We start from the raw sequence: 14,777 nt of genomic DNA, 5'->3' as shown, positions 1-14,777 counted from the left end.
AGAGCGAGTAGTGAAGAGGTTGGACAGCTTGCCTGGGAGGATCTGGAAGAAACCTTACTGTGATATTGCTTTAAACAGGGGCTGGGGGGGCCGGGCTTGGGGCTGGGGCTTGCTCTCACGCGGGGTCGGAGGGCATGTTATGTGCCGGAGAGGTACAGGGGCTGGGGGGGCCGGGCTTGGGGCTGGGGCTTGCTCTCACGCGGGGTCGGAGGGCATGTTATGTGCCGGAGAGGTACAGGGGCTGGGGGGGCTGGGCTTGGGGCTGGGGCTTGCTCTCACGCGGGGTCGGAGGGCATGTTATGTGCCGGAGAGGTACAGGGGCTGGGGGGGCTGGGCTTGGGGCTGGGGCTTGCTCTCACGCGGGGTCGGAGGGCATGTTATGTGCCGTGCGCGCAGAGCGCGCGCGGTTTAGTATCAAGGTGCAGTCTCAACAGGAGAGGGGAGAGAGAAAGTGGGGGAGCCTTGCCAGCAGTTGCTACACACCTATGGAGGAGGACAGAGCAGCTTCGGAGCACACAGAGGTTTGCCGTTTCAGGTCTGGGGGGAAGGGGGAGGGGGGGTTCTGGGGAAGGGAGTGGGGAAGAGAGGGGAGGGGTATCGAGCAGGCCATGGGGGGCTTCTAATTGACGGGGCGGGAAGCAGGGCACTCCTGTATGAAATGTAACAGATGTGCAGTGCACCTGCAAATACCTGGTAACACAGTGGAGGAAGGACATGGTCAGGGAGAATAGTGGGGTTCCTTCAGAGTGATGGGGGTCCCAGCCAAGCTGGGGACTTGAAAAGCACCTCAGACTTGGATGGGTACAAGGGCCAAAACACCTGGTCAGTTTGTTTTTCTGTTTGTTTTTGGCTCATCTGCTGCTACTGCCCAGGTTCAGCATGTTCCAGATAAGTTTGCTCTGCTCTGTTACGTCCTGTAAAGGGTGGGCAGGACAAAGAGCTGTTCCTGGGTATCTCCTTAAGACTGTATATAAATAGGTGATAGTAAAACAGAAAATCAAAAACCTGCCCAAACCATTCTAACAGGAACATAGCCTGTATGTCCCTGTGTGGTTTTGGGCTATGCTGGCGATGGTACATGCCTTCGGTAGGGCCGCCCATGCCAGACAGGTCAAAACAGCAGGGCCAGATACAATAAATCTATGGGCAGGATGAGCTCGTTAGCCTCCTGGCAGTCATCCTAGGAGAAGGACAACTCTAATCTCAAACCCGGGCAGATGGAGCTCGCTTAGCCCTGTAAGGCCATCCATCTAAGAGAAGGTCACTCTAACCAAACCTACGTCCTGAGGATTTCACTGCCACCGTCCAAGCTCGCTCGGCCCTGGCAGATGAACCTCAGGATTAAAGGGTGGGTTCAGTTCCGCGCATACTGCATCTCACCTAAAAAATCCATTGTGCAGGCTTGAAGGCTTTACCCACATGCAAAAAGTCCTGTAGCGACGGACGAGGGTCGAAACGGCAGGTGAAAGATGCACTGGGAGCCGCAGACTCAACTCCGCATGCAGGCGGTTCAGGATATTGGTCATTTGAGACTGACCGGAGATGACAGTCTCTTGGGGCAGCACCCTGAACGACCAAGCAGCCTTTCCAAGGACAGCACTGCTTGCTCCACTCGGAGAGGGGCCTAGAAAAGGTGGCCTAAACAAAGCTCATCTCCACTTTCACCCGGTTGGTTAACGCAGACCAACGGGCATCTTCCTCAAATGCGGTCGCACAAAGAGCAAAAGACAAAGGCATGCACCTGCCTCCAAAGGTGTACCTAAATTAACTATAGCATGTTGGAACATCAGAACCATGCTTGATTCTACGGATAGTGGACGTCCTGAGCGGCGTTCTGCCCTAATTGCCCATGAGCTGGCTCGTCTCAGCATCGACATAGCTGCCCTCAGTGAAGTTCGCCTTCACGAGGAAGGAAGCCTCAGAGAACATGGTGCTGGTTACACACTCTTCTGGTCAGGTAAGCCCAGAACCGAAAAACATCTCTCAGGTGTCGGCTTCATGATCAAAAACTCTATTCTTCCCAAACTCGAAAATCTGCCAACAGGTCACTCTGACCGCATTATCTCCCTACGCCTTCCACTCCACAACAACCGACACGTCGTCCTCTTTAGTATATATGCCCCAACTCTCCAAGCTGACCCTGCCGAAAAGGACAAATTTTATGCTGACCTGCGCCACCTTACCCAAAAAGTGCCCGCAGATGATAAGATCATTATCCTTGGTGATTTTAACGCCAGAGTAGGTAAGAATTTTGATGCCTGGAAAGGAATATTAGGCAAACATGGTGTTGGTAACTGCAACGATAATGGTCGACTCCTGCTAGAATTCTGTGCAGAGCAACAGCTCACCATCACTAATACTATCTTTCAGCAGAAAGATAGTCTGAAGACAACCTGGATGCACCCCAGATCTAAGCATTGGCATCTCATCGATTATGTCCTGGTGCGACGGAGAGATGTTCGCGATGTCCTCCATACCCGCGTGATGCCCAGTGCAGAATGCCAGACAGACCATCGGCTTGTGCGCTGCAAACTCAGCTTCAATCTTAAATTCAAACCCAAAATGGGCAACATCACAAGGAGAAAACTCCAAGTTAACAATCTCCAATCAGCCACAGTAAGAGAGAGATTCCAGGCAAACCTTCAAACTAGGCTTGAAGACCGTTCCACAGTTTCTGCGGATTCCTCTCCTGAAACTACCTGGCAGCATATTAAAAACAGCATTCTGCAATCCTCCGAAGAATCCTTAGGGTTCTCCCTCAAGAAGAACAAGGACTGGTTTGACGAAAACAATCAAGAAATCCAGGACTTGTTGAGGAAGAAGAGAACCGCCCACCAAGCACACCTTGCACTGCCATCCTGTCACGCAAGAAAAACAGCCTTTCGTCTCGCATGCAGCAAGCTCCAACAGAAACTCCGTGACATCCAGAACAAGCAGTGGATCGATCTAGCTGTAAAAACTCAATTATGCGCAGATATGGGTGATCACAAAGGTTTCTATGAAGCCTTGAAGACAGCATACGGGCCTACATACCAGGTACAAAGCCCTCTACTCAGTGCTGATGGCCAAACGCTTCTAACAGATAAAACCTCCATTCTGAATCGATGGTCTGAACACTTTCAAACTCTTTTCAGTACCAACCGTGTGGTCCAAGACTCAGCAATTCAGTCCATCACACAACAACCAGTAAAGTATGAATTGGATACAGCCCCCACTTTAGAAGAAACCCTCAAGGCCATACAGCAGGTAAAAATCGGCAAGGCAGCTGGGGTTGATGGAATTCCACCTGAAGTCTGGAAACATGGGGGCCTTGCACTCCACACCAAATTTCACGAGTTTGTGGTGCGCTGCTGGGAGCTCGGTGAACTACCATCAGACCTTCGTGATGCTGTCATCATTGTAGGGGGCCGGGGATTGAGAACAGTTGAAAGTGTATACAGTCGTGTATAAGATGTGAAGGTCATGTCTGACCACAAAGGACAAAAGGAGAAAAAACAGGATACAAGGTTGAGCAGTAAAAACAGGAACTTGTAGCCGCAAAGCATTAATGACGCCAATATAAGTAACCAATGAGAGGAACCCCTTGTTCGCATGTATTGCGCGTGGACAAGGTGACTTAGCCAATAAGCTGATGCGTGACCGCGTGTACGGAAGTGAAACAAACATAAATGTAGTCATAGAAGCTTCAATAAACGGAGTTCTGCTTTACCTACATCGTGTCGGTGTTCTTGCTCCCCTCCACCTGGCCGCTGCACTGTGGTGACCCCGACGTGATACTGCACGAACGCTGCGGACGAGAGAAGGTGGAGACATCCCGGCTGCTAGAAAAGCAGGCTGCTCGAGAAGCAGGATCCTTGTTGTGGCCACGGCTGACCGGTGAGTCAGGCAGACTGCGGTCTGGACGGGATGGGTGCCGCTGTATCAGCGATAGAACGAGCTACAGTCGACGGGTTGCTCAGTGTAGCGAAAAAGACTGGGCACACGCTCCCTCGAGCTGAGCTCGTAGACTTCTTGTACTGGTGTCGGAGACGTGGTCTCTTGACTTCTTCTGATCAATTGTTTGATATCGAACATTGGGAAAAGATTGGGTCTGAATTATGGCAAAGTGTGCAGAACGGCCAGAAGGGGAGCAAGCAGATGGCGCAGATCTTCCGAATAGTTCGGGAGATGATTCAACAAGTCCATGCTGATGCTGAAATCGCCACTGCTTTGCAAAAAGCCCTCGATTGTTCTACACAGCCGAAGGAAAAGGAAAAGGACGAGGAGGGAAAGGACAGTTGTTCGACGTTGATAGATTGGGAGGCAAAATCTGATCCTCCCCCATCGTACCCCCCAATAGCAGCGCCTATGTTCCGGGGAGAGTTTGAGGATCTCATTCCCCCTTGGAACCCTAACGAGATTTCTGCTGGGACAGCTGCTGCGCCTTCTGCGCCCCCTCCCCCCGAGGCTATGGAGGTTGATCCAGCTAAAGTACCGCTACCAGAGGAGGAAAAGGCGTCCCCCCAGAATCCTCTTGTCGACGAGCTACGGTTGCAACGAGAGCAGATGGCTAAGTTGCTGGGGGCAATGCAAGAAATAGACTCTAAAGGGGGGAAGGGTAAAATGCGGGAGTTATATGAGAAAGCAGCTAAAGCGGTACAACAAGGGATACAGAACATAGAAGAGCAGCTTAATAGACATGAGACAGCTGAATGGGGCGGCAGAGAAGGAGTCAAACAAGCCATCCTGCAGCGTAGATTGACAATAGCGGAAGGACAGCAGTTGATACGGCGGCTGCTAGGGGCACACGAAGGGCTTACGACGGGAGAGAAAGAACAACTACAAAGGGCATTAGACGAAGGCAGAGAGGAGATAGACGTCCGTAGGAGACTGCCTTTTGATAAGCGTGGGCCAGATCCTTTTGATAGGCGTGGGGCAGACGGAGCCCGGGGGCCTCCGCGAGATGATTCTTTTGATCCGACCAGGCGCTGGAAGGGTATATTGAGTCAGGCAGATTTAAAGGGGACAGTAGTCTTTGAACCCATTATTGCGGCTCCAGTACAGGTCCACCCTAATGGTCGTAGAGAGTGGGTTCCCTTAGATTGGGCGATGATTTCAAAGTTACAGCAAAGCATTATGGCATATGGACCCCACAATTCCGCTGTGAGGCGACAATTGAGTGCCTTTTTGAAGTATCAGGAGCTTACTCCTGCCGATATTAGGATGATCATGGAAATTTTACTTGGTGCCACCGCTTATACAATTTTTTTGGTGAAATGGCAAGAGCGCATAGAAGCATATCAGCTGCAAAATCTTAATTTACACGATGATGACCCCCTAAAGGTAGCCACGCTGGAGATGATGATAGGGTCTGGTCCATTTAGAGATCCACAACGCCAAGCAGCCTTGCACCCTAGAATTTTAGGACAAGCTAAAGCTGCTGCTTTAGAAGCTTTTCACGCCCTGCCGCAGATAGGAAAACCGAACCCTCCTTATCTTCAAATACGGCAGGGAGAAAACGAATCCTTTTTAGGATTTGTTGACAGGATTCGTGAGGCGATTGACGTTGCGCCCGATATAGATGCAACCATTAAAACAACATTACTTAAAGAAGTTGCATCCCAAAATGCGAATCGTACTTGTAAACGTTTGTTGCAGTCGCTTCCGCAGGGTTCCACCTTAGTACAGATGATCGATCGCTGTTCGCGTGCACCTTGGGAAGAAGAGAAACAGCGAGCTAACATACATGCAGTCGCTCTTGCCGCCGCTTTAAAACAAAGCGGACTTGGGGCCGGTGATAGGGGCCCCGGAGGATGTTTTACCTGCGGTCAGTTGGGACACCTCAAGCGTGACTGCCCAAAGAAGGGCAAACAAAAAATGAGAAAAGATGAAGGAGTGGTTGAGAGTACTATTTGTCGCCGATGTGATAAGTTAGGACACAAGGCTACAGAATGTAGGTCTCGTTTTAAGAGAGATGGAACCCCTTTGTCGGTAAACTCCCAGCGCCGCGGGTTGGGCGCGGCTGCAAAGTACCCAACAATTCGACCTCTGGTAGCGGCCATGGGCCAATCCACTCCAGCTATAGACCCGCTGACTGCCCCCATAAATTCACCGCAGCCACTGCAGGAGGAGCGGGAGTCGATTTGGCCCTGGCAAGAACAGTAACTGTATCTGATTCTTCTGTAACATTGCTTGATTCTACTATGTCAGGACCGCTTAGAGATGGATTAAGTGCAGTACTCCTTGGTCTCTCCTCAGCAAGCAGACAGGGTATATTTGTGCTCCCTAGTGTAATTGCTGCTGATTATACAGGTCCCATTAAAATAATGGTCAAGGTGTTTGCACCCCCTGTCACTCTCCATCAAGGAAGCAAAATTGCAAAATTGATCCCTTTTAAAGCTCAAGTACCAGGGGACCAAGGGCTTGGCAGTACTAGCAATACATCCGAGCCCACGGTTTTCTTTACCACCGTGCTTACTGAGGAACGACCGACACGTCCTGTCATTATTAGCCTACGGGAAGAACCTCTTCATCCTGCGCCTGTTAATATGATGCTCGACACGGGAGCTGATGTTACTATCATACCCTTTAACTGTTGACCATCACATTGGCCACTAAAACCTGTATCCATCACGGTTAGTGGGGTTGGAGGAGATTCGAGATCTATGCAAAGTCAAGAGTTTGTCTGTTTTAAGGATGAGGTAGAAGGCCGAAAGGCTTGGGTAAAACCTTATGTTATGCATACCCCTCTTTGGATTTTGGGCAGAGATGCTATGAGTCAATGGAACCTGATGCTGAGTACTCAAAATTTACAGTAGTGGCCATTGAGGGGCAGAGGCCACCCATATTAAAAATTCAATGGACATCTGACAATCCTGTATGGGTGCCTCAATGGCCTTTATCAGAAGAAAAGTTGCAAGCAATAGAAGTTCTGGTTGCAGAGCAATTAGAGCTGGGACATATTAAGCCCTCTGTTAGTGAATGGAATACTCCTATTTTTACTATCAGGAAAAAATCTGGGAAGTGGCGCTTATTACATGATCTCAGAGCTGTTAACGCCATAATGAAGCCCATGGGGGCTTTACAACCTGGCCTCCCTTCCCCGGCTGCATTGCCACAACATTGGCAACTGTTAATTATAGATCTGAAAGATTGTTTTTTCTCTATTCCACTGCATCCCAAAGATTCTGAAAGATTTGCATTTACAGTCCCTCAGAAAAATGCTGGGAGACCCTCAAAACGATATGAATGGGTTGTCTTGCCACAAGGAATGCGAAATAGTCCTACGATTTGTCAATGGTATGTGGATTTAGCCTTAGATGCCTGGGTAAAAGAACATTCTGAATACATTACATATCATTATATGGACGATATTTTAATTGCATCTCCTCATACCATGCCAGAAGAGGCTGAAAAGGACTTAATTCACAGGCTACAACAATTTGGACTCACTATTGCCCCCGAAAAGGTTCAACGACGACCCCCATGGCAATATTTAGGGATGCTTGTGACCGAAACGCGAGTTCGACCAGGGAAATTGCAATTACAACGTTCAGTTTCCACTATAAATGATGTTCAAAAGCTGGTTGGAGATATACAATGGATTAGGACATGGTGTGGTGTTACAAATGAAGATTTAGCCCCTCTTTTTTCTTTACTGAGTGGTTCCCAAGAACCATGGGAACCTAAAACATTAACTCCAGAAGCGCAACATGCGCTCGCAATAATCGAACAAAAAATAGACCAACAACAAGCTTATCGCTATAACCCCTTTTCTCCTATCTGTGTTATAATCTATGGTTCCTTTTCTAGCAGGTCAGCTATCATTGCTCAAATTCAGGAAAAGAGTCTAACCATTTTGGAATGGGTGTTTCCCCCTTTTTTACCCCCTACTACCATACTGACTCCCCAGGAATATGTAGGCCTGTTACTATTGAAAGCTAAAGAGAGAGTGCGTCTGGTGTTTGGGAAAGATCCTGACTCGTTCATTGTCCCCTGGAAAACCACACAATTGGTGCATGAATGGTCACAACAAAGTTATTCTTTTGCCTTGGCTACGGCTGGCGTCACACTCAGTACTAATTATCCTCCCCATCCTTTATTTAAGACCACGTCTATTATCACACGAGGCCCATTAGTTGTTTTGAAACCTATCCCCCATGCTCTTACTGTTTTTACGGATGCAAGCGGTCGTTCGCACAAATTTGGGTATGCTTGGAAAATGAATGGGAAGTGGAATACCAGGGTGTGGGAAGATAAAGATGCTCATTCTGTACAGGTTCTTGAGCTAAAAGCTGTGGTTTGCGCCCTACACGATTATCCCAGACAAGCCCTCAATATTATTTCTGATTCAGTGTATGTTGTAGGATTAGTTAATCGCATAGATTATGCTAAGCTTGGGAAAATCAGTAACCCTTCAATTGCTATGTTACTTGTTTCTTTACATGGGTTGATTCTTGAAAGAGCCGACCCCCTCTGGTGTACCCACATGCGCAGTCATACGACGCTCCCTGGTATCTTTGCAGAAGGCAACGCTGCCATAGATGCAACTGTGGCTAGTGGACTGGTCCTCCGCGGTTTTTCAGCCGCCCAACAGGCGCATGCGTTTTATCACCAGTCTGCCCGAGGTTTACAAATGGAATTTGGCATCCCTCGGGCCCAGGCGCGTGCTATTGTCGCTGCCTGCCCGGACCGCGCTCGTATCCTGCCCCTCCAGACCAGGGGGGTAAACCCTTGTGGATTAGGGGCTCGAGGTGTCTGGCAAACTGATATTACTGAATTTGCTCCTTTTGGACGCTTTCGGTACATTCATGTGTCCGTGGACACGTTTAGTCATGCTGTTTGGGCTACGGCCGCTACGACTACTGCCTTTCGTGCTGTGAAATACCACTGGTTACAAGCTTTTGCGGCCCTTGGACTCCCCAGTACCATCAAAACTGACAATGGTCCCAGCTATACAGGAAGATGGGCCGCCTCATTTTTACAACTTTGGGGAGTCAAGCACATCACTGGAGTACCCTATAATAGCACGGGTCAGAGTATCGTAGAACGCAGGCACCAGGACATTAAGCGTTTACTCCGCGTTTTGAAAAAAGAGGGGGAGCTGCTGCTCTCTCCACAGGATAGACTGATGAAAGCCTGCTACGTACTGAATTGGAAAAATCCAGTACAGCTTCACGACAACCGCTACGGGCTACCCACGGACATTCATTTTTCTAAAGAAAATCCAGTACTGCACGTCCCCGTACAAACGTGGGACCCTCGGAGCCAGCAATGGGGAACTGTACCTGATACATTACTAACCTGGGGTCGGGGTTATGCTTGTGTATCCACAGGACAAGAACAGCCTCGGTGGATACCGGCTCGGTGGGTAAAGCCCTGGCTCTCCAAAGTGGATGCAGCAGCAGCCGAGAATAGCGATACAGGAAGCGCTCCGACAGCTTGATGAAACATCACGACAGCGAATACAACAAAAGGTTACTTTAGTACAGCAAAGACTGCTGCGCTCAGCGGTAGCGAAGGAGGCCAGTGGATGGTATTACCACCAGAAACCGTCATTGGATAATTGCTTGTGCATCCTTGAATTATTATCAGTAACTGTTCGCAAAGGGTGGGACGAACAGCCTTGTCTGGTATGTCAAAGTGAACTTTGTTTTTCCTGGGTTGCTCTAAAGTGTGGGGGTTGTAATCACAAAATTTGGTGGAATCAGAAATTAATCAATAGGAAGTGGTGTCCAAGGTGTGAGTATAAATATCAAACTACAACGTGGGAGCAAGAGCTTTTCCGCATTCAACAGCGACACTTACACTTCGAATCACTAGAGCAGAAAATATTAGCATACTGTAGGTGGGCATTGGAGATAGAAATACACCGCCTAGAGAGTCAAGAAAAAACACACATACTTCAAACACAGTGCAGTCGGAAGGTACCCCTGAGATTTTTTACATCAGTAGGGCCCTTCAGAGGAAGCCCTGATAAAGCGTTAGCAGAAGCAGTTGAAAGGCTTCGCAGAAATGAAGGATATCATAGCACTGCTCGCGCTGCTCGCCTCTGGCGTCACCTCTTGGTTAACGAAAATTGATCAGAGACAAAACATGTGGATTACATGGGCTAACCAGACTAATCTAACATCTTTCTGCCTATCTCTGGCCACACCTTCCGATCCATTTCGCACTTGTCTATTGGGTATACCCTTTCAGTCATACACCGACCTTTTAGTTATGCGAGGATGGATAAGTCCCAAGGTTCCAATGCCCCACAATGAAAGCCAATTCATAATTCAACTTTGCACATATACAGCAAGCCTTAGCAGTAACAAAAGCACTTGGGGTAATGAGACGTGGTGTCAGATACAGATTATGTTAAGAAGCGAAAATGGTTTAGCCTTATACCAATGGGGGCTTGCATGGTGGACACGTAAAATAGTGATGAATTTAAATCATACTGGTTTAGAACCACAAGAGTTGGAACTGTTGGGCTCCAAGCCAGGAAATTATTGTGTTGTCTTCGGAGACATTTACAATGAACACAAGCGCCCGCTCAATAACAGTGTGATAGTAACCCCCTCTAATGTTGAGATCTATAATTACAGCAGAGGAAGCCCCTATTGCATAAACGGAGTAGACTTTATCTTTACGCTTAACAAATCCCCACGTCGTTTACCCCCTGCTACGTTTCTAGTCTGTGGAGATAGGGCCTGGAACGGCATTCCAGCTAACCCATGGGGAGGCCCCTGTTGGTTAGGCAAATTTACCTTGTTTTCCCCGCAACTAAGAGACTTACAAAACGTTACCCGATCACCCAAACGACAGAAAAGGAGTATAGCTATGATGAGTCAAAACTGCAACTCTCACATACTTTTGTGGAATTCCCCCATCCAAATCTTGGCTTCTATCTTTGCTCCTCATGTTTCAGCAGCCCATGCGTTGAAGCAAATAACACGGTTAGCATGTTGGGCTGGGAAACAAGTCAACATCACCTCTGACATTATAGGGCAACTTACACTCGATGTTGATTCTGTAAGGCATGCAGTATTACAGAATCGAGCAGCTATCGACTTTTTGCTTTTAGCACATGGACATGGGTGTGCAGAATTTGAAGGCATGTGTTGTTTTAACTTATCTGATCATTCTGAGTCAATACATAAGAAGTTACAAAAGTTACAAGACGGCATGCACGATCTGCTAATCAACAGTAACCCTTTTGATGGTTGGCTACGTTCTTGGGGAATAGGAAACTGGCTGCGCAATATAATAATAGCTTTAGCCGGTCCCTTCATCATTATACTGCTTTGCCTTTGCTGTGGGCCTTGCTTATTACAATGTCTGTTGTCGCAAATATATAAGGTGATAGACATGCTATTTGAAAAAAGAGGGGGAGATGTAGGGGGCCGGGGATTGAGAACAGTTGAAAGTGTATACAGTCGTGTATAAGATGTGAAGGTCATGTCTGACCACAAAGGACAAAAGGAGAAAAAACAGGATACAAGGTTGAGCAGTAAAAACAGGAACTTGTAGCCGCAAAGCATTAATGACGCCAATATAAGTAACCAATGAGAAGAACCCCTTGTTCGCATGTATTGCGCGTGGACAAGGTGACTTAGCCAATAAGCTGATGCGTGACCGCGTGTACGGAAGTGAAACAAACATAAATGTAGTCATAGAAGCTTCAATAAACGGAGTTCTGCTTTACCTACATCGTGTCGGTGTTCTTGCTCCCCTCCACCTGGCCGCTGCAATCATCACTTTGTATAAGAAGAAAGGTATTAAATCTGACTGCTCAAACTACCGTGGTATTACTCTGCTCTCCATTGCTGGCAAAATCCTGGCAAGAATACTCTTGAACAGACTAATACCCACTATAGCAGAAGGGATCCTACCTGAAAGTCAGTGTGGTTTCAGAGCCAACAGAAGCACCACAGACATGGTATTTGTTCTCAGACAACTGCAAGAGAAATGTAGGGAACAGAACAAAGGTCTTTATGTAACCTTTGTCGACCTCACCAAGGCTTTTGATACTGTGAGCAGAAAAGGTCTATGGCAGATTTTGGAACGTTTAGGTTGTCCCCCCAAGTTCCTTAAAATGATCATCTCACTTCATGAGGATCAGCACGGCCAAGTCAGGTATGGCAACACACTTTCTGAGCCCTTTTTAATTAAGAATGGTGTGAAACAAGGCTGCGTTCTCGCTCCTACCTTATTCACAATCTTTTTTAGCATGATGCTCCAAAGGGCCACAGCAGACCTCGTTGATCAGGACGGTATCTACATTCGATATCGTACTGATGGAAGCCTGTTCAATCTAAGGCGTCTGAAGGCCCACACCAAGACCCTAAACCATCTTGTCCGGGAGCTGCTTTATGCTGATGATGCCGCCCTTGTTGCCCACACAGAAGCAGCTCTGCAACGTTTAACATCCTGCTTTGCAGATGCTGCTGAGCTCTTTGGGCTGGAAGTCAGCCTAAAGAAGACAGAAGTTCTCCATCAACCTGCACCTCAGGAAGTCTTCCATCATCCCCATATCACCATTGGCGAATCAGAGCTCAAATCAGTCCAGCAGTTTAATTACCTAGGTAGCCTCATCTCCTCGGATGGCAAGATTGACAGGGAGATAGACAACAGGTTGGCAAAGGCATACAGTGCTTTCGGAAAACTCCACAAAAGAGTATGGCGTAATAAACACTTGAAGAAAAGCACCAAGATCAGTGTTTACAAAGCCATAGTGCTGTCTACTCTCTTGTATGGTTCCGAATCATGGGTCATCTACCGCCACCACCTGCGTCTCCTAGAACGCTTCCATCAGCGCTACCTCCGTACAATCTTAAACATCCACTGGTCAGATTATGTGACCAATACATCTGTTCTTGAGCAAGCTGCAGTCACAAGTGTAGAGGCCATGCTGATGAGAACACAGCTGCGATGGGCAGGGCACGTCTCAAGGATGAAGGACCACCGCCTCCCTAAGATCTTGCTCTATGGTGAACTTGCCACTGGCTGCCGCAAGAGAGGAGCCCCGAAGAAAAGATTCAAGGACTCCCTGAAACAACATCTCAGCCTTGGCCATATTGATCACCATAAGTGGTCCACTCTGGCCTCAAATCGGGAGGCTTGGAGACACAGCATCTATAACGCTGCGGAAGCCTTTGAGAACACACGCAGGATCACTCTCGAGGAGAAAAGGCAACGCAGGAAGAACTGTGTCTTGCTGAATACTTCATCTAAGGAGTCTTTCTGTTGTGCCTTTTGCAACCGGATATGTCTGTCACGTATTGGCCTCATAAGTCACCAACGTGCCTGTAACAAATGTGGATAAAGCCTTCCCAAATCTTCGTTCACGAAGCCCAGCCATGATGATGATGATTGATTTCCATTTGATTCTCAGCCCATATGAAAAGTTTGGTTGTTCTGTGAAGCAAAAGTGAGAGCTAACCATGACCTTGCCTTCGAGGCTTTCTCCCAATTCTGCTTTAAAACAGTTAAATACCCCAGAGGGGGGCCCTGAACAGATAAAAAGGCATCATCAACTGAAATCTGAGAAATGACCAACTGTTGCCTATTAACACCATAGCAATTTGGAATCCATTTATCCTTAGCTAGAGAACTGACTGTGGACTCAGACAAAACAGCAAAAATTTCTCCTAAGGTGAGAATGAAAGAATTTAATGATTTTAATTTCAATTTATTTTCCAGCAAAACATTTGAAAAATAACTGTTCGAATGGACATTTTTAGTTAATTCTATGAAAAAAAATCCATTGTCCAAATAGCATTTCCTATGCCATCACAAATGACCATTTAACAGATAGAAAACAACTTGATGTAGGCACTCATGCAAGCATTACTCTAATCTCAGTAGTGTTTGCTCTGATAATTATGTTTGCCACATCATTCTTACTACCATCTGGGAGTTTCTTCCCACACTGTAGAGATCAGACCCCATTTTTCCAATCAAATCCACGTTAGTACATGTATTTCAGAAATTCATATTGGGACTACTTTCAAAAATCTTGTTGGTAAAATCATAGAGTTTATATAAGAATCACTCAAGAACAAACTGAACCATTATTCCCAAAGCAGAAGGCAACATTCCTGACTCAGGACTGGTCTTCCGCATTGCAAAGGAGAAAAGAAAGTCATTGTTTCTCTTAAAAAACACCCCTAGAGCAGAAGATTGTCTTTGTGCGTTTCTTTGCAACTCCAGTGCAGGTGCATGCATTTTACAATAAATTATAGAAGAATCCTCAATACACTAAAGAAATATTTAAATAGGAACTAAATAAAACAGATCCACCTGTAAAAGGGCTGTGGTACACATGGATTATTTTGGGCTGTTGAATTTCCTTTTAGTATATCTTGAAGCCAGAAAATGAGACCTAGGACCCCACCATGGGCTATTTTTAGCTTTAACTCAAAGGATGAAGTTGGCATAAGGTTTGCCCTTGGCCCACTACCAAGGTGTTCTAAGGAAGGGAAGGATTAGCCAAACAGTCCTCGTCAAATATTCACTGATGCTTAGCAGCATGCTGTAGTCTTTGCAGTTCTCCTGCATCTCTTCCAACACAGCATATTTTCATACTCTCAATAGAGATTTGTTTAATTCTGTCTCAGGACAGGCTAATTAATTTTGCTTAATTGACTCTATGGCTCACAGTAGGCAAACAATAAGCAAAGAAAGAAAAAAATACTTTCAATAGAGCTGAATGCAGATGGTACATTATCTTGTCTCACATCATTGTCATACGGACCTGTGCTTGGATATTGTACTGGAGGCTGTCCCATTATCCAGGTTTGTCCTATAGG

The 14,777-nt window shown here is 47.0% G+C and overlaps 1 protein-coding gene across 3 annotated transcripts; it reads left to right on the top strand.

Annotated features, from left to right (window-relative positions):
* The first annotated feature begins 3,404 nt into the window (after window positions 1–3,404).
* LOC116797826 lies at window positions 3,405–11,672 on the top strand. Of its 3 annotated transcripts, none has more exons than XM_032709693.1 (2): window positions 3,405–4,601; window positions 9,743–11,672. In XM_032709693.1, the coding sequence occupies exons 1-2, from the start codon at window positions 3,907–3,909 to the stop codon at window positions 10,059–10,061; spliced, it is 1,014 nt and encodes a 337-aa protein (XP_032565584.1). In that variant the 5' UTR covers window positions 3,405–3,906; the 3' UTR covers window positions 10,062–11,672. The 3 variants fall into 3 exon arrangements, with proteins under 3 accessions (XP_032565584.1, XP_032565591.1, XP_032565574.1); XM_032709700.1 differs by having other exon boundaries at window positions 3,405–4,604; window positions 9,746–11,672; XM_032709683.1 differs by having other exon boundaries at window positions 3,405–4,975; window positions 9,315–11,672.
* Window positions 11,673–14,777: the final 3,105 nt, after the last annotated feature.

This window comes from Chiroxiphia lanceolata, chromosome 1 (assembly GCF_009829145.1).
Source record: "Chiroxiphia lanceolata isolate bChiLan1 chromosome 1, bChiLan1.pri, whole genome shotgun sequence".
In the NCBI taxonomy this organism is placed as follows: domain Eukaryota; kingdom Metazoa; phylum Chordata; class Aves; order Passeriformes; family Pipridae; genus Chiroxiphia; species Chiroxiphia lanceolata.
The sequence above is the reverse complement of the archived record's forward strand: the minus strand, read 5'-3'. Positions and strand labels throughout refer to the sequence as shown.